Source organism: Fopius arisanus, unplaced genomic scaffold (genome assembly GCF_000806365.1).
Source record: "Fopius arisanus strain USDA-PBARC FA_bdor unplaced genomic scaffold, ASM80636v1 scaffold00185, whole genome shotgun sequence".
Taxonomy (NCBI): domain Eukaryota; kingdom Metazoa; phylum Arthropoda; class Insecta; order Hymenoptera; family Braconidae; genus Fopius; species Fopius arisanus.
The window spans coordinates 118018-141879 of record NW_011887924.1 but is presented as its reverse complement, the minus strand read 5'-3'; the positions used below and the strand labels follow the sequence as shown (position 1 = coordinate 141879).

The 23862-nt window shown below is 40.1% G+C and overlaps 1 protein-coding gene across 2 annotated transcripts in view; it reads right to left on the bottom strand.

The window, feature by feature from the left end:
* Nucleotides 1-3926: 3926 nt before the first annotated feature.
* LOC105272474 (serine protease snake) overlaps nt 3927-23862 on the bottom strand; it is a 137087-nt gene continuing 117151 nt past the window's right edge. For both annotated transcript variants that reach the window (XM_011314624.1, XM_011314625.1), the window contains 3 exons: nt 10706-10968; nt 10443-10609; nt 3927-4319 (listed from right to left, as the gene is read on the bottom strand). In XM_011314624.1, the coding sequence (XP_011312926.1) occupies nt 4155-4319; nt 10443-10609; nt 10706-10968 (595 nt within the window). In that variant the 3' untranslated portion in view covers nt 3927-4154. The remainder of the gene's footprint in view (nt 4320-10442; nt 10610-10705; nt 10969-23862) is intronic.

Here is a 23862-nt window from a genome sequence, read left to right as displayed (position 1 = left end):
TTCTCCTCGCTGCTAACCGAGCAGCGAGGCATAGTGCCGTCTCTCTCGCTCTCTCTCGCTCGCGCTCACTCGCCAAGAGTCCGATTCCGGGAAATTATCGATTTCCCGGGCGAACATAATATTTCGGTTATTCCTCGGATTATCGCCAATCGATAATCCTTGAGGCCGCATTCCGATGAGATTATTGGATACAGGTGTGGGATACTCAACGATGCGTTCGGTATTTTGTTAAATAAATTAGATTCGCGGCAAGTTCATGAGACAGTTGAAGTTATATTTAGATTTTTGGTAGAGAATACCTTTTTCAAGATCATGTAAGAGGGGAATTAGATGTCGATTTGGAGACTTTTAGCTGGTACGTGGTATTGAGAGAAAGTTGAGAACGATAATAAAATTCCGGAAGAAGCGAATATCCATATGTTTGGCATAATTGATTATGATTCCTGTACTGAATTTTTACATGAATAGCGGAACACGTAAGGACAATGTTTTGTGCCTTAATTTATTTCTCGCCTCCCGTTTCCTTTTTTTTTGTTTTGAGATTTTCCCGATTTTGCCATAACCTTGTTCCCATCTACAATCCACCCCTCTCTCCACAACAGGCATACTGAGCGACCCCAGGACCGTCACCTTTCCCCAAAAGCCTAATTATCCTTTCCGTTCCCTTCAGGTTCCCTTTTTGGTTTTTGAGTATGTTTTAGGGTTAGAGTTTTAAGAGTTTGAGTTACGATTTTCGGTGAATCGAACATCGAGGTTAGTTAAGTTTAGGATTAAGGACTTTTTCCGGTTTGGTAATTCCGGTCAAAAATTACCTGGCGCCCATAAGGTTAAATTTTAGCAGGTTTTTGTTAGGCTCAGGGGAAGTAGGGCCAAGGTAATGGGCATTTCCCATTCACCGGGAAAATGTCACGTTACAGGGTGTATATATCGATCGTATTTTGTGATATTGAGCTATTGTTTTTGATATTCTGTATTGTGTGTGGAGAGAGTCGGTTCCCGAAGAACAAATATATTCAAAGGTTTTGTCGACATTTATTGTGAGTAATTATTTATTTATCATTCTTGCCTTATTTTCCTTTCTCTCTCTGTCTAAATCGTCCACTTGGGTCTTCCAACATCCACCTCTGAGATATTCTGAGCTAAGTTGATCGTTGTTAATTGTCGTGAAATTAACTGGCGCCCGGTTTAATTAATTACTATTGTCGAAACGTATTATTAATCTGCAAAAGGATTTCTCCAGAGCCCTGGCAGCCCTTGACCCAGGCCGCGTCAGGTGAAGGCCTTCTGTCGTTACATGTCCTTGTCGGATTTCAATTATTTCATTGTCAAATTCATTTATTCAATCGAATTCTTATTATCGAAATAAAAAGGCCTGTCTCAATCTAAGATTTTAAGATTTTGAGATTTAAGGAGGAAATAGAAATTCTATGGAGAAACAGTCCATCGGAAACTGCTTCGACTGTGGACAAGAGGGTCACTTTGCAAAAGATTGTCGCAGTTTACAGGCACCACGTAGGTCATTACCAGTTGCGTCAGAACGACGCAGCGTCAATGCTTTCGGAACGGGGTGTAAATATTGCAGATATTCAGGGCCTGAGGCCACTGATTGTCGAAAACTAAGAAAACGATTAGGAATCAATGAGTCACAAAAAATTCCGGCAACACTGATTAAAATCGATGATTCAAATATTAAGCAAAATAATGAAAATCATAATTTGAAAAAGAAAACGGAAAGAAAGGAGGAAGAGAAAGCCTTACCAGTCGGAGCCTACCAAGTGATGATGGTAGAACCTTCGAAAGGAAATCCTGCAAAATTCAGTAAAGGAAGTATGATAAATCCAACTCCGTCTGCAAGAAGTAAATCACACATTTTGCTAACAGGATAGAAGTTGAAACAGCCTACGTTATTTTTAGCAGATTCAGGGGCAAAGTCATCGCCCATAAAGAAAGATAAAATAAATTTAGGAGTTAAAATAACACCTGGTTATCGAGTTTTAAGAGGAATATCCAATCAGGATGTACCAACTTTCAGAGAAATTATGTATCTACTTGAATATCGGACGAAAACACTGGGGACATACGTTTCCCGTTGTACCTGAAACTTTCTCGTGCATTGGGGGAATTTTAGGTGAAGATTTTCTCTCTTCGCCCAGTTTGATAGTGGAAACGATCCAAGGAAAGGTTTTGGTCATCAATGGAAATTTTTTCAACTTGTACCATGACAAGGAGTCTATAAAAATCGCGGCTAGAAGTGAGGTATTGCCTCAAGTTGACACGCAGACCGAGAAAACCGGTATCGTTCTCAAAAAATAGCTGACAAAAGACGTTTTTATGGTAGAATGTTTGATGAAAGCTGTGAATGGTAAAGTATGCGTTTGTATTATTGAAAAAGATCGTTCAAAGACGCTTAAAACGGCGAATGAAGTACCCAAGGATGTGGTGATAATTGTCATACCGTTGCAGTTCATTGGGCAACTACTCGGGTGTCGAAGACAAATTTTAATTTATTGGACATTCTACGAATCTGCAACGCCTCCAAACATCATTCATGTGAACTCTCTACGTATTGAGTGTAATCTAACTGCAGACGCCTATATTAATAGTCGATGTGTACATACAATTCAAGAAATCTTCCCAAACGTTCCACCTGGATATAAGATCATTGAAACACCTGCACAGCTGATTTCCTTGTCACTCGTTGCACATTCAATGTGGATGGATTATGGCAGGAGTAAGTCATCTGGAGGATCTTCCTTATTCTTCTTTTTCAAAGCAGCATCATTCATCTCCGAAAATAGCACATTACTCATGACACTTCAAATATTTTCCGGTGGAACATCGCCGGAATGCTTCTCCATTATATCCTCGAAGTTGGGTCTGTATGGTGAAGTACTATTCAAATAGCGTATGTCGTCTAGTGAAACATTATCCATAATACCATTGAAGTGCTCCTCAAAAATCCCATTTTATATCATTCCCACCACCACTCCACCAGTCTATCAAAATTTCAATCTTAGAAACGATTGTTGATTCCTAAAACTGCCTCTACTTTTGTAATGGTCAAATTATTTCACGAAATAATATTCTAATAACTTCCTAATTAACAGTTATGCATGGGACGTTGAATTCCTTCAATTCCCTCAACTAATAAGGTTGATAAAGATGCAGTTGTTCGCATGAATCATCGCATCACCGTCATACCATATGGTCCAGCGAAGCCAGTGTCAATATTTATACCACGCTTACGTGCTCACTGGTAAATACGCGCAGCCACGTGAGGGGAGACCCGCTACAATCTCAATGAAAGAGAAAAGTATGGAGTTGAAAATCATTCCTCACATTTGATTTAGAATATAAAATATATTCATCTTATCTTATTGGTTTGTATTCATAACGATTATGAAGGAAAATCTTCCAATCATGGATTAACCCGCTGTTGTAATTATCACTGGTTGGATAGCATAAAAAAAATCCACCGCCAACAGATCATTTGAAAATTGTACAGCCATGATTATCAGTTGAGATATTAGATATCGAACATTGCAAGTTAGATATTAAACCTTGAACACCACATATTATGTATCAGTCGTTACATGACATATTAGATATAATAACAGCGTACAACACCTAGCACATACTAGACAGCATATACCAGGTATGGACGATCGCATTATCCCCCCCCCCCCCCGCCACTGTCTAATCACCGAGTGAACTAATAAAGTAAAACCCGCCATTACCGGCCGAGAGCCCAGCAGAAAACGATAATGTCAATGTCTGCTTGCACCAACTTTTTCACTGATAAATTATGAATGGAATCCTAATTGAGATCATAACCTCTCTATTATGATGGAGGCTATCGTGTAGTGATATAAATGTACAGAATAGGGAGTAGGTTCTTATATTAAGAATCAATGCACGATGACAACAACAGTTTACATACCTCTTTGTTAAACTTCTGCAGTTTTGTAATTAAATGATTTTCGATATGATCATATATTTCAGAACCGAACGGCCCAATGTATGATAATATCTTGACACTATAACCAAGGCAAATAATATCTTCAATTCAAACATTGTTAATCATTGCAAATACCAAAAACGTCAACATGCATTATTTCTACATATTAATAAGTAATGGATCATTTCACTTTGAATTATCCCCAAATTTCCTCTTCGAGCCAAGAGAGATAATAATATACACGTGTGTACACTCCTGGGATGATGGTTCCGCACAGTCTGCCCACGCTTGTGACACCGATAACGTTATACATACAGTCGTTAGCGGCATCGGGAATAACTAATGGTCCACCGCTGTCCCCCTGAAATGAAAGCTGTATCAACTACAATTTCATTATTCGGCCTAGATGTATGGCGCTTCCGACTTCTACATTTTTTCCCCAAGAGGCATTTTATTATACTTCATCAGAATTTGATATACATTACATAATAGAAGTAACTTCTGAAGAATGAGAAAAAGAAGATACAGAAAATGTTTTCCATTTCAGTTTTTAAAAATTGATATGACATTCATCTGGCAACGCACGGTGCAAAGTATTGTAAGAACCAAAACAACGTGATATTTGCGGGGCTTCGTCACCCTTAACAGTCCTCTATACCATGCAGATACTCTAGTTATTATCGATAACAGACATGAAACTTGAGTACGCAGTGCAGTTCGCATTCGGTAGTTGACCATCAATAGTCAACCCTAGTTTCAGCTGTTCAGTCGCAGTTAGCAACAGCCAGCTAGCAACAAGCAGCTAACATCCTACCCGTTCCGCGAGGTAGCTGAACGTTGAACCAGTGGAACAAGTCTCATTCCATCAACTAATCCATCATCTTCAAATACGGCTGGTTAGTAACATCAAGGAAAACAAATAAACATTAGGATGAAACTCAACGACTTTTGGCAACCAATGTTTCTCTGAGCTAATTGGGGTCTCAGCACCTCGATCCAGCTGAAAAGTTAGGGACGACCTGGGTCATAAAGGCCCATCACCCGACACAATGGGCTCTCGTCTACCCTTTATTATACACTAATAGGGGTCGGAAGCACGACTTGCTCTTAGAGCAGAGAGTGTCCATCCCTGAGCAAGACAGAACAAAGAAACAGAGGGCTCGAAATATTCTGGAAAACTGAGGGGGTTGAGGATTTTAAAAAAAAGTCAATTTTGGAAAATTTGAAGAATGTTGAGACGTGAAATTCCGGAAAAATAATTTGATTAGAAAAGGGAAAAACATTGGTTAACTCGCGACCGCGTCGAACTTATGCTCTAATTTCTACAAATTTGTGCACTAAACAATGAGCAACGCGCACCACAAGATTAATACAGGGGAAAATAATTTTCTAAATGTTAAGTTCGTTACAAGTGGGGGAACAAAAAGGACTAACATGGTTGACTGATCATGACTGAGTTGGCGGTTCTTTATGATGAATTCTTTACGGTAATGGGTCTTTACGACCTGGGTCACTTTGGTTGATTTCAACCGAGAAGAAGGGCCATAAAACAAAGGGTAGACGAGAGTCCATTGTGTCGGCTGATCGGCCTTTATGACCAAGGTCGGGCTCTCGTCTACCCTTTGTTATCCACTAATACGACATGGGTCATAAAAGCCCTCCTCCTCAGCTGAAATCAACCCAAGTTGGGGTAAGACTTGAGAGAAGGAAAAGAGGAGGAATGTCGCTCAAGAATAAGAAAAGCGGGGACATAAGTGAAAAATGGAAAATGTGAAATTTTCTTGACAATGAGGTTTTTATTTATTTTGAAAGCAGACGTTACAAATAAAATGTGAAATCCAGCTGTTCAATTTCGGAAGCAAGGAATCAATTCCACAATGTCATGTTACAGTGGTCTCGCAGTTATTTATTGAAGAAATGAAATTGATTGAAGTAAAAATGTTAATTGAAGAAAATTTTAAAAATAATTTTATTTCCAAAAAATATTTATTTTTATATTCTATTTGATACTTTTTTTCACGTATTTTTCGGTAAGGTCGATATTGGGCCAAAAATTTAAAAAGCAAGTTCAAAGGTATCAATAATTCGAGATGTTGAATTTTAAGAGTAATTTCATGTTTTTTTCAATGAGTAATAGTTATTTTACATTTAGGTCAATAACTCAGCAGAATTTGAAGCTATTAAATGGAGGGCTCATGTAGTTTCAAAAAAGAATTAGAAATAAAACCTGATCTCCTATAAGACTGGTGAAATTAAATCTTATCAAATGCCTCATATTTCATCTTGTAAAATTTTCCAGGCTGTTGAGTGGGTCATAGTGCAATGTGATAGCCTCAAAATTGACTAATACTCTTCAGAGAGGGATCTGGTTTGGGGAATATTTTTAGGAGATGGACAAGATTTAAGCGGATTACCGGATAATCCGTGAGAGGATCAATTAATCACTCGCCTGGCGTTGGTCAAAAAAGTCAATTTAATTAGCGAAAGTCACTGATTTACACTTGTATTTGTCACTAAAAAAGAGCTGAGCGAGAATATTATATAATTCAAGGAACTATTACTATATTTCTGAAAAAAACTAACAATGAGCGGGTCAATTGATTTGACAAAAGAGGAAGTTCGGAGAAAAGCGTGTAAACACTCTCACGGTCGATATGCAAATGAAGGAATGCGATAAGCCGCATGGTGGAAGATGTGGATCATCGCGATGGTCAATTACACCTGTCCATCAAGTGGCGCCTCAAGTGTCAGAGGTGAGAGGCCACTGGTCATCCGAGGTGAGTGAGCGAAACAGCTGAGTGGGTCATATGTGTTGAGTGCATGTGAGTCTGCGAGAAGAATTTGGTAGAAAACCGAACAAATACACTCTGGCAAAAGTTGAATAGTCACAATCATAAGTTGTAATTAATTTTGCCCTTATCAATTATTGATACATTTTAAATTTCGGCTTCTACTTTTTCCTTGGAGAACAATGCTGAGAATGAGATTTTCAATTAATTAGCTACAAATTATATATATATTTTTTTAACTAAATAGGATATGTGGAGGGCAGAGCACAAGAAATATTCTAAATTGGAGTGCAAACAATATTTTGGGGAATATTTTTCTTTGAGATTGTCTGTCGAAACCGTAGTCATCAATTATATTGCGCTTGATCGATTGGTCGGATTTGAATCACCAACGTTCTTTACTGCTTCAGAGCGAGATGAACTTAGAGTCCGAGGGCATAGGGCTGATCTGTGGCCTTTAATAACTCCACAAACGCAGCAGGCTGGAACATAGCCTCGTGTAAGATGTCCACGTTTACCACAGTCTGAACATCTTCTAGTAAAACGCTCAGTACGTCTTACTGCCTCGTCTTTCGGATTAGTCCTTGAACTCATGTTATGTTTTAGGTGCTCACTGAGTTTTCACTTCAGAATTTGGAAACGACTGTGATAAGTTGACGAAAACAAACAGCTTTATATAGCAAAACTCTACGTCGACAAAAGCAGCAAAGCAATGGAGAACTAACATGTAAAAACTCTAGTTCAAGAACATTTCATATTTCAGCCGCTTATGCTAGGAAGCACGGCGATTATAGTACGGGGGGAGGCACACATCATTGAAAAGTTTGTCCACACCCCACGAATTTATTTTGAACCAATTGGCAAATTACATCTGAGCAACCAGGTTTGGTCCATGGCTGCAACTACGGATATCTCGTCATGACAAACGAGAGCTAATCAGCTTCAAGAACATTTAAACTATACGAACCATCTTTGCTTCACAGCTGGGATATCATTTTGATCTCATCGTGGACCAATGGATTGCCAGTTTTACCGAATCAGTAGACGCCATTAATGAGTTACTATGGTTAAATGAGCACAAGAAACACCGAGGACTTATAGACGGTATGGGTTTCGTAGCGAAGGCCCTATTTAGGACTATGGATGCTCAAGATGCCAAGGAAATTAACGAAAGGCTTTTAAACGTAGAGAACGGTGTAAAAGCGACATTGGCCAACTAGAGATTGTCAACTCCATGCTTTTCCAATTACCTCAGAGGGAAGAAGTCATACGGAAAAATGAAAACATATTACTGTGGTCACTTAAGAAGGTACGACGCAAAGATAAACAAATAGCCCATGGACAATTGATAGATGAGCACTTCATGATACAAGCCATTTATACCGAAGTAATCAGTGATGCTGCAAAAATAAAGAAACTTTCAACTGATTCTAAGGGAATGCTGTTGGTGACACAAAAATTTACGGAGCAAAAATTAGGTATTCTATTAAAGACCGTCGGGTTACCGAAGGCATACATTTTTTTTTTAGCTGAATAGATGGAATGCATAAAATGGAGGAGGCTTCAACCATTGGTGTACCTGCATTCGGATTGAAAATTATAGCCATGATAGGAATATTTCTCATCAAATTACAAACGTTCGATGTCTTGCTGACGCATGGAATTCCGGTCCCGACAACGAACGAATAACACTCATACTTAGAGGCTAATAGACTTCTGGTTATACACGGGCCAACGCAAGAGTACCATTGACAGAGATACAATTTAAAACTGCAGACAAATAAGTGGACAATACTTATGCACTGCGACTCTACGTATACAAAAAGTGGGAAAAAACAGTCCATGTGAAGTACAAATGTACTTGAGTCGTGAAAAAAGGCCATGGACCTGTCAAATAAAACACGTCAAGCTTCAAGGGCTTCCTCAGAGGAAAAACAGTGTATGGTATTACCGGACCATCTAAAGACGCTTTCAAATCGGGTTCTCTCTTACCTTCCGATGTTGTATCCTCCGTGGGCCTCTACTAACATTTATTGTCGGTTCTACGCCCCGAAGGATAAATCCCACCAATAGTTCATAGATATTTAAATATGAGAGCTCATTATTTTACTCATGTCATGTTACTGATTACGATGGATATAACTAACAAACCGAATATCCGAATGGCCTCTTAAGTACGTAACTGCTTATACGTCACTACTTGGTCAGCATAATGTAGTTACACTGGCAAGTGTCACTCTCATATTGCTGTATGTCCAATCTGTCGAATACATAAAAATTGGTGTCCGTGACAAACCATTACTATTTAAACGTGTAGGACCGCTTATTTGGGCTTCCGAATGAAAGCTTTGAAATGGTTTACTTTTGACATTGCCTAATTTTCATCGGACATGATGCAGAAGGGCATGAAACGTAAAAATATGAAATTCGGCAAACATGTTTGTATGGCCTTTCTCCCCTTTCCCCAATTGTTGGAAATTAAACTTTAGAAAATACAATAAGAGGACAGAAAATAATTCCGAAACGACAAAATTTCGTCAAATTATAGGTCCTAGTTTGGACTAACTGTCGACGTAGAGTCAGCAGGATTAGTGCAATACATTCCGAGAAAAACACTCTTCTTTTTCAAAGGTTTTTTGTAAATATTCGCAAAATTAGTTGGACTATTATTTTTTAATATTCGTTTCGATGGCCCCTATCAAAATTAATCAAAATCTCTATATCTATATCTGTACCAAAATCTCTATATCAAAATTGCATCAGAAAATGTCGTGATATTAACCAAGATAAGGACGACTGTTTAAAACGTACATATAAAGTAGCCTCAATGAAAATGTATACATTATTTTAAATAGTGTCACGAGGTAGAATAATTATTAAATTGTCTCCTACCCCTTAATTAACACATGCGGAGCGGTAGAAAGACAAAAAAATCTGCAGGAAGGCTAGGGCAATCATGCCTGGCCCCAGCAAGAAAAGGTCAAACCACTACGACTAAGCTGCTCACAGGACATAGCAGATTTAAAGAACATTGCAGAGTCATTCGCATGGACTCGGATGGGTAGTACGGACTCTGTAATGAAGCAAAAGAGGATAGTCTACACGAACAAGGATACGACGGATCTGTTAAGACTGGCCACAGAGGCTAGGCTGGACATATAATCCTTGCGTAACAAAAGCGGAGCGACAATAACTCTAATCTGAGTTCGGTGGTATTGGGGAGGCTACTCCGACCATCCGCGTACTTAAATCTAATCTAATCTTTCCAGTCGGCCCCTCAATTTCTCCCCCCCCCTCCCCCGCCATTTAGATTGCAACCTTGAATCACCCCCTTCTTATTGTATTGTGTCACGTAGCCGTATGTGAGCTGGCCTTACCACCACCCTCAAGTTAATTAGTTGTTAAAAGGCTTTGATTATTTTTTTTTATGGTAATAGTTTTGTAGCGGGACTAAAATATAATGAGATTTAAAGTATCTGGATTCCCCGAATAATCATTCAACACCCTCCCCCCTACTTAACGTTTCAAGTGCGACCGTAAAGTATAAGAAATTCTCCCTAATTTTTTGATTTACAGTGAATTCCCGAATATCGCCTTGGTTGGGAATTATCAAGACGGCACTTACTTTGATGGTACGATCTTGTAGTTGTTGGTAAATTCTTCCAAATCTGTCTGATATATTATATTAGGCTTACCTGACATGTATCTTTTCCTTCTTCTCCAGCACAAATCTGCCAATCGTCAACTATACCGTAGACTAATTTTGAGTTAATTGTATTTCCGTTAAATGTCTGATTACAAGTGCCCGGGGGCATAACAGGAAGCGTCACCTTAAGAAGAGTGTTGGATCCCTCTTCATCATCTGTAAAGGCCATTACATATCACTTCATGAGGATATCGTTACAAAGGGATGAACATCAAACGTTAAAAATTTGCATAGTAAATCGGATGCTCTTACTCCAATCAACTTTACCCCATCCAGTCGCAATTGCTTTGCCGGTGTATTCTAGACTTCTGGCAGTCGGTAAGCAGGCAGGTCTCACCCAGGAATCGAAATTTACTGGAATGTCCGTTTTCAGCAGAGCGATATCGTGATAATGCGAAGACGCTTGGTAACTTGGATGATGAATCCTTTTGATTATTTTGCGATCCTGTGGTTTTGCATCGTCACTGGTTTGTCGTAAATTCAGATCTCCAACTCTGATCCACTCAGCAAATCCACTGGAATTAAAATTCAAAAATTCAAATTTATCGCGATTTGCAGATCTATCACAAATACGAAGAATTTGAATCCCGATTGATTTAAACTGATTGTCGTATGACGGATGGATTTGCTAATCGAAATAATCTGTAAATGAAGAGTTAAATCTAAAAAATTACAAAAATCATCGAGTAATTTGAAATTAAAGCATTATGTGATGCAGCGTGGCCGAAGCAACAGTCGGAGAATGAGAATCATCGGCAACGAAGGAAGCGGAAAGAAAGCGTACATAATTCGTGGGAAATAATTCTTGTCTATGCCCAAATATTAAAAATATTAAATGTCGCAAACCAGCCATGAACAGGGAAAGGCCCGAAAAGCCCACAATCCTATTAAAAAATACGATTCTAACAAAATTGGAAGGAATTTAATTCGATATACTATACAGGGTATTCAATCATGTCGCACCGTAACGTTGGGGTGGCAAGAGCGTGAAATGTGCAGGGGAATGTTCCCCTGTGACTTCATGGTCTTCATCGCCTCCCTCTGAAGTTATTTCAGATTAAAATTTGTATTGTGTTGTGGTGTTCTTTCCTGCTGGAATGGTCAGCGTCTCCCTGCAACTGCGGCTACTATTCCCTCAGGTTCCGGAGCTACGTAAATCCATACATTGGCTTTTCTGATGTTGATTAGAGTAAGCCCTTGAAGCTTGACGTGTTTTATTTGACAGGTGGAGGGCATTTTTTCCGGACTCATGTATATTTGTACTTCACATCTGTTGCGGACGCCGCAGTTACTAGGGTTAAAAATTTTTATATATTGTGACGTATTTTTGCCCTCCGCGGAAGAAGGGAAAAATATACGCAGCCCTCGGCGACCAATCTAAAACGACAAAAGTTAGACGCCAGGACGTTTTTATAGAAAACGGCCAAAAATTTTCAAAAGACAAATTAATAAAAGAACAACTGCCGACTACTCAGTATATCAGCCGCGGAGGCGGCTGGGTTCCCAACACTGTCCTTTGATTCTGAAATGGCTGGGTAAATTCAAACTAATCGAATTTCATAATTGCGGGGTAACAAAATCATTAATTTAATATCAATAATAAAATTATGAAAACAAAACAAAATATCATACAAAGCCACGACTCAAACTTGATTTAAAAGATCACGCTGTTTCTGCTCATGATTAATAAATAACGTCACAAACAACAAATATGTTAAACCAGACAAATTCCTTATCTCAAGTGAATTAAATATAAACATCATTATTCAAAAAATTAATAAGATTCGTCAAATTAAATAGAGTAAAAAAATTAAAGAAAACGTCTACAGTCGGTAAAACAGCTAGTCGATCGATAAATAAGTTTGTAGATAACACAGGAATTGAAATTTTCTACAGAAACAAGCGTGTCCATTAATACCCAAAAAAACATAAAAATAAGAATGAAGCTATAGAATGGGGAATTGCCTCGAAAGAATGTAAACAAACCGCCGAAAGTAACCGAAAGGGTTACCGGTAAAAACACAAATATCGAGCGTCGACAGACGCTGCAATTCCACTTTCGATGCGATGAGATAAAATAATATATTAAATCGAAATATTTTTGTGGCTACACAGACCACGATGAATACTAAGTTGAAATCTCGAGGATCATAGCAATGACCTCGAGAATTCAAGACTCAGCCAAACAAAAAAAAAATCGATAACTAGATAATCATAACTTCCAAAATGACAATTTAAAAAAGACAAGAGTCGTTATTGAATCAAGTTAAAACCACAGATTTAGGAATAAATTTAATACTCGAAAATTCCATCACCAGTCAAAAGAAAAGAAAATTATTATTTTTAAGATTCTAATGACTCTACCCAACGAGTCCAACCATTCGTGAAGTCTGAGTATTCGAAAATGGCGTCATAGGCCATGGACATTAAGTCAATAAAATTAACAAAATCTCGAAATCTCCAATTAAATAATGTAAAAATTTCAATCAATCAAAATATCATCCACCACTCACCAATAATCCAGTCCAGAAAAAGTCCTGGGAAAGCAGCAGCAGAAATTCTCAGACTCTCAATAGAATCTCCTCCGTGGTCAAAACTTTATATAGTTGAATTCTTTTTCAATTTACAGCGATAAAATTTTCTGTTGTCTAACACTCAGCGTCCAAAGGAGAAGTGACAATTAATGGTGGAACGACAACGCTCTACAGGTGACGAAGCCGACAAATACTGTGCTTGGCTCGTCACCGACACGAGAATATTCCGATTGGCTAATGACTCACGTAGCTAATCAAATTAACAGAGTTATTCAACGAAGGAGTCCGGCTGACAAACAGTTGTCAGGAGTGAATCTCTGGACTCCTAATTCAATAAAATATTATATATATTTTTCGATTCTCGGTCCACAACTCTTCAGGTTAATTGAGCCCATCTATTTGTCGATTGTAATCCGCCTAATTGCTGATTTGGGAGCCATTAAATCCATGCTCCGGACACTGGCGCCACCACACGTTTTCTCTACATGAACTCTGGGGATTGCGCGAAATCCGAATTTCCTTTTTGTCGTCTCGATTCCTCCAAGAAGAAAAATGAAGAGCAACCCAAAAGACTTCAGCATTTCCCACGATGATTCCGGTGAAATGTCCCAGACTGAGGGGTGAATTATGGCTCGATACATTTGAAAATAAATAAAAAAATACAATAAAATAAAAATCATAAAATAAAACACATTCAGACTCTTGCCTCGCTAACAGTTTCACTTGCCGTCTGGACGTCTCAATACCGACGAACGGTCGAAATTCAAAACACCACGTTACAATATATTCGGAAAACGTAACGGAAACGTGGTGTAAACCAAAAAAAGGGGGCTTTGGAAAATCCCATACAATAGCAAGGAATGTCGGTATGACCGGCCTAAATGTTGCGGGCACTGGATCACTAGGCAGGTCAAAATATCGGGTAAAAGGTGAACCCTTCAGATGAGTTGACCGTAACTAGTCACGACAGGTAGTGTCCGGAGGAGAAAGGATCTTATAAATCTCACTTAGTGAGGGCCGAATGCTTGGGACTAAGTACTGAAGTACACAATGGTTATAATATGAGGAATTAGCCCACAAAGAGAAAGATCCCCATAAGTTTCCCTTAAAATAGAATTTAAATATATTACGCTTCACTTGGTAAACCGAATAGAAGAAAGTCCAAGATAAAAACCAGAGGTAGATAGCAAAAGTGTAGGAGGGAATAGTGTAAATGTTGTAGGTGTGTTTTCTGACTTACGGTTGTTGAAATAAACGGCAACAGGGAACGGGTTATCTCTTCGTGTTTCCCCTTTCGCAGCGGATTCCGGAGAAACTCGAAAAGTATGCTAGGTCCTCTAGCACTGATGGAGTCGAACACTGCTCAAACACGCTTCCCTAGCGCTGGGGGTGATGATGGTGTGACCCCGGAAGGGCTGGTGGTGTCGATGGACCGGAGTTGTTCACTCAGGCAGTACTTGGTTGTCGCCTAGCTTTAGTCTTGCAAGGTATAGAGAAATCCCGGAGCTGGATACTGAGGATAGACTCAGTTGTACGTTGAGTAATTCACCAGGTCGGTGATGGGTGGACGAGAGGATTCCCTGAGTTGTACACTCCGGATGAGTTCAGTTGTCCGCTGAGCGATTTACCAGGTCGGTGCTGCTTTGCAGAAATGCGATCGATCTGACGCAGTGTAGAAAAGTGAGTTGTGCACTCAATGTAGATGAGAGTGGGCGATGTTGCGGAGCTACTTCCCAACAGACGGATCTTGAAGGGTCAACTCTATTAATGAGCAGGGCCCCTCGTTAATAACCAAGAGTTGAAATTTTACTGTGGACTCGTTGGTAGTGATTAAAGCTGCGCACTCGATCTGGGGTTGCGAGAAGAGTCGAGTTCTACGCTCGGACTGTGCCCCAGTGGTCAGAGGGTGGTCCTGCAGAGTTGCTCTCCTGAAGACTGGGCCTGGAGAGTTGAACTGGATGACGAGCAGGATACCACTTGAAGATCACGAGTCGCAGATTTAAATTAGACTGACCTAATTTGGCGAAAAACCGCCCTTTATATACTCTTCGGGCGTGATTTACCTGCAGCCGTTGGCATCTTGAGATTTCGCCATCCAACTTTTTTTGAGGTATGGTGGGAGGAATCTTCATATGATTAAGAATGTATTCAAAAGGGCTGTCTCTGGGCAATGTACTCTCACCCTGATGCTACCCCCCATTTCCCCAGTTGCGGGAGAAGTTTTTGAGAAAAAGACGGGACTACCGCACATTGGCCTCTCTCTAATTAATGTTCTTCTAATGTCAAAAGTGGCATGTTTATGCATCTTTCTGACGTTCATGGCCCATAAATTTGACACCTCATTTGACGATGGATAACTATTGTTCATTAGAAGCCTCGCGTGTCTAATGGAGTGGACCCGTGGAGGCTGGAGCACTTCGCATAATCGGCATTTAGGCCGCTCATACCGACATTGCTCGCTATTGTATGGGATTTTCTAAAGCCCCATTTTTTGTGGATATACCAAGTTTTCCGAATATATATAAAAAATCTTAACAGTAGTAACTGCGGCGTCTGCAACATAAATGCCGATTATGCGAAGTAACCACAATAAAAGGGACCACAGCAGGTACTCAAGTGGCCGTCATATAGCCTGAAAGACGTTAAGGAGTGACCATCAAGGTGACAACCCATGGAAACCACGATTCACCTAAAAAGAAGCCACACAATTGCTCAAAGGCACAACTAAGGAGATCCTTTTCACTCTATTGAAATTGGGGGCCAATAACTTAAACAATCATCCAATGGTAACCGCAGATGGGAGCTGCCCCAAAGAATTGGAAATGTCACACAAAAAGGAGGTGTCAAATTTATGGGCCATAAACGTCAGAAAGATGCGTAAACATGCCACTTCTGACATTAGAAGAACATTAATTAGAGAGAAGCCAATGCGTGCTCGTCCCGTCTCTTTCTCAAAAACTTCTCCCGCACCTGGGGAAATGGCGCGTAGCATCAGGGTGAGGGTACATTGCCCAGAAACATCCATTGTGAAGACATTGTTAATCATATCAACATGCCTCCTACCATCCCTTAAAAAAAGGTGGATGACGAAATCTCAAAATGCCAACGACTGTAGAGCAATCACACCCGAACAGTATATAAAGGGCGGTTTTTCGCCAAATAAAGTCAGTCTAAATTAAATTTTCGAGTCAAAATCTTCAAGTAGTACCCTGCTCGTCATCCCGGTCAACTCTCCTGGCCCAGTCTTCAGGCGAGTAACTCTGCAGGACCAACCTTTGACGTCACCACTCGATGCAGTCCGAGCGTATAACTCGACTCTCCTCGCAACCCCAGATCGATTGCAGAGCTTTCATCACAACCAACGAGTCCAAAGTAAAATTTCGACGCTTGGTTACTAATGAGGGGCCCTGCTCAATAATAAAGCTGACCCTTCAAGATCCGTCTCTTGAGAAGCAGCCCTGCAGCATCGGCTACTCTCATCGCTACTACATCGAGTGGACAACTCGATTTTGTTCGCTACGTATGATCGACGAATGTACTTCAAGGGAGGCAAGCCAGCCGGTCCCATTACAAATTCTTGATTTCCGACGAGGGGCTCTGCTCATTAATAAAGCTGGCCCTTCAAGATCCGTCTGTTGGGATGCAGCTCTCCAGCATCGCCCACTCTCATCGCTACTACACCGAGTGGACAACTCGATTTTCTGCACTGCGTCAAATCGACTGCATTCATGTAAACCAGCACCGACCTGGTAAATCGCTCCGCGTACAACTAAGTCCACCCCGAGTTTCCGGCTCCGGGATCTCTCTACACCTAGCAACATAAAGCTAGGGAACAACTAAGTTCTGCCTGAGTGGACAACTCAGGTCTATTAACACCACCAACACCTCCTGGGTCACGTCATCATTATCACCAGCGCCAGAGAAGCGTATTTTTCAACTCCATCAGTGCTAGAGGCTCTAGCATACTTGTGGAGTTCTCCGGAATCCGCTGCGAAGAGGAAACCCCAAGAGATCACCCCTTCCCTGCTGCTGTTTATTTCGACAACCGTGAGTCAGAAAAGCACACCAACAACATTTACACTATTCCCTCCTACACTTTTTTCCTATCCACCTAGGACTTTTATCTTGGACTTTCTTCTATTCCGTACACCAAGTGAAGCGTAATTAATTTAAATTCTATTCTAAGGGAAACCTAAGGGTATCTTTCCCTCTGTGTATTAATTTTTCATATTATAACCATTGTGTACTTCAGTACTTAGTCCCAGGCAATCGGCCCCACTAAGTGAGATTTATAAGATCCTTTCTCCTCCGGACACTACCTATCGTGAATACGGTCAACTCATCTGAAGGGTTTTCTGACATTTCGACCTGCCTAGTGACCCAGTGTCCGCTACAGAAAAATTTTGGCGCCCGAACAGGAACTCGATTGTTATCAAACGGGAAAATGGTTGAATCTCGTAGCGAAGAACAAGGAGATACAAACAAAAAAATTCTCCAAACACCTTCGAATACAAGTTCAAAAACAGAAAAAATCACAAGAAAAGTTAAAAAACAGCAATGGAAGAGGAAAGTGACGACGGACAGTATTTCCCAACCTCCGATAATGAAAATGAAGTATTTAGCTGTAAATTGGCAGCTTCAACGCCCGCGTCACACTTCATCTCAACCGCTGATAGTATCGACGATCAAGCGCTAAAGCATCGCATGTTAGTAGATAGGCTGTGCCGGTTCTGGACAAACTGCAGGTCAGTCCAGAACTGGCAGGCGTATGGGGGATGAGTCAGACTCCCGCGAGCCTTGGTATATACCGACTATCAAGGTCATGATCTCATCCAATTCCTAGAAGAAGAAGAACGTGCCGAAAGCACGTTCTCTTTCTCTCAAGGTCTCCCTATTTCCAGAATGATTAATTCAATTGCGATAACAATGGGAACGTGGCTGATGTTATGTTGTCAGCGGAATGTTTGGTGTTGTGAGTGATGCTGCAGATTGCGAGGGCTTTGCCGACTGAATCTATGCAACACAAGCATTTTTATGAGTATTTATGCTACGACGAACACGGTTCCAACAGGTAATTCTGAAATGCAGTCAATTCTAGAAACACTTCTTGAATAATCATCATGGCCGTCTTCGTTGACGTGCAGGGGTTCAAGGCAGACGATAACGAGTTTATCTTTAAGGAGTTAGCGGGTATACGCTTGATGAATTTTTTCGAGCAGTTCAATTTATTATTTAAACCGCCATTCCCATACAGCTGTTTGTCCGACACCTACAGGAAAATGAATTCTTGGTGCACGCGGAACCATCATCGTATTGAATGGAGTGATGCAGATATTCCTTATAACGAACTGAAGGAGCGGTTCAATAATCTTTTGGGGAAAAATACAACAAAAATTTATGTGAAGGGTTACGAGGAGAAAATATGGATCGGAGAATTAACGAAAATAGCTATCATTGATCTGGAGGATATGGACTGCCCACCATTATATCTGCTCCAAACGCTCCCATTCATTCCACGTCAGGAGCAATGTCATAATAACTGCACAAAAGCCTATAATTGTTCACTCGAAAATGTACAGCGATTACGACTCTGGTTTATAGAAAATAAGTGGTAATTCCATTAATAAAATAGTCAAGTTTTAATATTATATGAGTTTTATTGATTTCAAAAATTCGTACGATTCTAATTATACATAGAGTTATGTTACCATCCTCACAGTATTATTTAGCCGTAGATATTCAATGATACGATCATGTAATATCAAACAATATGCAGCTCTAGCATCAGGGAATGCTACATTTGATTAGAATTCCAAACGAATAACTTCAGGTCCAGACTTTAAAAAATCATTTTGACTCGAGCAATCAATTACAAGGAGAGGGGTTGTTTGTATGAATTTGGATCGCGATAATAATGGTTCAGGCTCTTTGTCGTAATAAGACGTTTGAAAATTCACATACATATCATATAAGATTGCGAACTGATCTTGCCGAACGTCTACATTCATGTTACCATATGGGTAACTTTGAGAATTTAAGAACAATTTTACATCTCGAATATTACAATGATCGCATTTAGTCACGCCTGAGTGTGAAATGTTTTTTCTTACAGTTTGGAAGCTTACAATGAGATAACGAGGTGTTTCTAGTTGTGTTGATGTCTTCACTGCCCATACATGTTTACTCGTATTTGGCAAGAGTGGATACTCATATAATTCTCATGTTCGAAAACTCAGGGAAATAACAGGATCCTTGCTGATGTCGTTCAAGAATTTTATTTTTTTATCATCTGCTGCTTTAACATAAGGCACTAACCACTCGATTTTGGTCAACGCAATATTGCTTCAGAATGCTTCAGAATGCTTCAGCTTGCGCTCCTTCAGCTGGTGCAGTTTGTACTATTGCATTCAAATTACTGCTTGAACGTACCAGAATGAGTTCATGTTTTGCATTAACAATTATATGATTGTAGAATTCAGCAAAACCCAACAACATGTTCAGTGGTACGGAGGTATCAAAGAAGCCATTCACATCGATTATTACACTTTCATCAGCTTTCAACCAACCAGCATTCTCCATTTGAGAAAGCTGATTGGAACTCGGCGACAGATAATTCTTCATCAGAGTGGTTAGACCAACGTCTTTAGAACGGTCGATTTCAGCCGCATTCACTTCATAACGAATCTCTTCTAACAAATGACAAGCACCACAACTAGTCAATCTTGTTTGAGGTACGTTGCCTCCCGCAGCAGTAGTGAACCGTAGGAAAAATCTTATGTGTCGTGTGCAGTTCCCGCTCATTTATATAGGAACCTGAGGTTATATTACACTCAACGGGTAAAGAATTTATTGAAAGGATAGCTACAGGTTGTTCAGATGTATGGAGCAGGTTTGGAGTGAGTATTCGCTGAGTGAATCCCAAAATTGAACCAATGCTCTCATCAGAAATGAAATTTATTTGTTCAGTACATTTGATTTCACTGCATAATGTATTATCATTGGGTGTAATAGCAAGATCTACACCTTTCATTGATACCTCCTGAAGGTATTTTTCAATACTTTCAAGTTCATAACTCCCTGTAGGGATTATGATGACATCACCTCCAACATAGAATTTATTCTTCCCTGCATCAATATTAGGGATGGAATGGAAGGTGAATAATTCACTGAGTCCGAGGGCATAATTTTTGTTCGGAGAGAGCTCGATCGGGGGGAAATAATGTGTCTCCAATATAGGAGAACTAGCTGATAGTGTTAAGGTAAATGAATCACTCATGTTGATCAACTGAATTTTCTGAGCGATGTGAAGTATATTTATAGCTCATTATTCAGGAATTTTAGACATAAATGTCCGCATATAACAGTATCATAAGTTTGATACTGCTCACAATTGTATTCCATGACGCTACCGACACCAATAAAATCAATGAGTTCTTGAGGTGGTTTCGAATTCCCGAAGCTATCGAAATATGTAATTTTCTTCCGATTTATCCTATGAGCTACCCAACGCGTTCCAGGACCATCTTTGTCATCCAGATTGATGATTGCAGCTTTGAATGGCCATGGACCACCCATAGGTAATTATTATTCCTATTTTATTATTATATATGATTCCTCATGAATACACCATGGTAGAACACCCCTCAGTTTTTCAGGCATCGACATGATGCGAGGCAATTGGATTTTCTTCCTTCCCCCATGCATTTTGACTGCTGCACGAGCACCTTTCAATGCTGCCTTTATAGGATCATCCATTCCTAATTTCATTGATGCTTTCGAGGAATCAACAATTTTCCGAAAGCTGACTTTCGACTTTCGAAATTTTAATTTTCCTCCCTCTCGAACACATCCCATTCCGAACTTTCTCTGAATGTTCATTGCTGTTGCTACGCCTAGAGCTACGGTTCCCTCTCAAATTCCAGTGTCGCTAGCAATCACTCGCCGCCAAGCCTTTTGCTGCAGTGCTTTCTCAGCAGCGTGACGTTCAACCAGATTATGACGACTCTTCGAATAAGCAATATCATGCGCTTTACAAGCTGTATCAAGGGGATTTATTCCAGCATTACCTCCAGTTAGTCGTTCTGCTAATTTCGTTCCAGGACCACAATACTGATAGCCCGACACATGTAATTCGATGAAGAGCTTATTAATAATTTTGTTGAGTAAACTCCTTCCGCAAGGTCTTCTCCCAGTCATCGCAAGTTCGTGAGTATGAAAAAATTGATAAAACTGGATCATTTATAGCTGTTGTTGTCATTCTCACAATGATGGTTGTGACCTTGGCCGGAGAATTAGCCTGGATAATTCCCAACCAAGACACGATAATCGGGAATTTACTGTGATTTACGGGGGACCTGAAATATCAAACGAGGGGGGAGGGGAGTGAATGATCACTCGGAGAATTGAGATAGGTTTAATATCGATATAGTCTAGACTCTTCCTATCGTTAGATAACAATTAACACAACCAAAAGAATAAAGACCTTCTCCTTACTAATTAGCTCGAGGGTTGGGGGTAAGGCCAGCCAACTTGCGGCTACACGAAAGATTGAACAAAACAAAAAAAGGATGGCTCGACTCTGAAAAAAAAAAGGTTATATAACCTCGTCTATTTATTTCGATTAACCTACTTAAACCTAACAAAAAGGCATTATTAGGTACCAGGGGAGGGGCTGAAAAAAGTGCCTCGTCACAAGGTCGAAGAACAAACTATAAAATTACCGGAGGTAAATTTTGATAAAATAACACATAATGCAGTGCAGAGAGTTGAGAAACGTCATGGGGAATTATTACCAAACCATGTGCGGGCTATCATTTGCGGACCATCGAATTGTGGCAAACCGAATGTATTGCTGAGCCTCATTACCGATCTCAATGGCTTATGTTTCGAGAATCTGTACATCTATTCAAAATCTCTAAATCAAGCGAAATATCAATTCCTCGAATGACTATTGAAATCTATCCCTGAAGTTGGATATTTTCCATTCGGCGTGCATGAAAGCGTTATAAGACCTGAAGACGAAAAGGAATTCACTCATGATTTTTGATGATGTTGCTTCTGAAAAACAGGATAATATCAGAAATTTCTTTTGTATGGGTCGACATCGTGATGTTGACACCTTCTATCTGTGTTAGACGTACACTGATATTCCAAAACACCTCATGCGAGATAACACCAATTTCTTGATACTTTTCAATCAAGATGAAGAATACAGATATTTCTAAAGAATTGAGTATTCTTACCGATATTGCGAAGGTTAGCGATACTATCAGGAGAAAATGCAGAGCGATAAAATCGCAACGCAGTGCACTGGATGAGCAGATGACTGAAGCACTGAAGCCTGTGATAGCTCCTCTGAAGAAAATGGTTGAAATATCAACCCTACCAACCGCACCTCTATATGCTTCTTCAGCATTTCAGAAACAACACCAACAACATATAGTTGAAAACTGAGGGCGGTTCTTGGGAAGGTTTCCATCATCATCATCATCATCATCATCATCACGAAGATCCTCTTTGAATGATGCGACTGATGGTGCTGAAGAGTATATGATGACTCTAGCGATAATACTGCAAACAATAGCGATGAAACTTACGTTCCATCAAGATTGTCACTACCATATACAGAAGAAGAAAGTTATTCACCAAATCAATAATGCACGAACTTTAGAAAAACTAGATACGCAATATGGGGTGCGTTTTGATGCTAGAGAGAACAGTCTGACGATTGGGAATATGAAAGTAGAATTTGGGGAGAAGATTACATTACAACATTAATGGACATCCTTTTCAACCAACAGAAGGGCTTTTTGAATTATTGTTCATGAAGGTTCCTAATGGAGAAGTAATTTCGGAAGCTGAGTTCAATGATTATGCTCACATCCTAGAACTGACGAATGCATATCGATTGGGCTATCAATCTAATGGGGGAATCAATGTAACTCGTTATCACAAATATATGCGGATTATTAAAAAGTTGATTGATCATGAACTGTGACGACGCGATATTTACTGCCCTCCCACTGCCCCCTGAAACTATTTTGTGTCTTTTCCTTTAAGTTTATTAGTTATAAGTTAGTTTTAAGGTTACATCAGCAGTCACCGTTGGGCAACCCACTCCCCAGCTGTTCATTCCCCCCACCCCGTGACCCCTCACCGCGGTACGCACCGCAGCACGCACAACTACGAAGACGATGAGAACCCGCGCCCCACGTTTCCCCTCGCCGCCGCGCTCAACGATGACAGCAGCAGAGAAAACCCCCCCACGTGATAAAAGAAACACGTGACCCAGAAGAAAAAGGATATCGCCCACCGTAACCCCCTGGACAGATGATAAGGAAAGTAGTGAAAAACACGTGTGGAAGGAGCTGGAAGACCCAGGAGTGGAGAGTGGGAGAAACGAGGAAGGAAGGAAGGATTTTGAGGTGAAGAGGAGGATTTCCATCCGCACGGATTGCCCGAAGGATTTGTACTGCGTCAGAGAAAATTGACCGCCATCAGTGTGAGTATCCGCCAGTTAATTCCCTGCCCCAACGAGTTCCCCCTTAATTATCATTTATTATTATTATATTATTATTATTATTAATTAACGTGGTAATTCTCGGTGAAGCCGTCTAATTCCGCTGTTTTTTTTTAATTGGAGCCCCTAACTTCTCCCCCATTTGTTTTATCATTGACTTCTCCCCTCTTCCATTGTTTTTAACTGCGTTGCCGCAAGTTGGCAGGCCTTACCCTTTCCCTAGTATTTTATTAAAAGGTCCAAAGTAATTAAATACCACTGTTTCATTTTATTTGTGGTTCCCTTTTTTGACGTGTATTAACAAGAAGCGTACAATATATTTTCTATTCGTAATTACCCCCCGAGTATTTCATTCC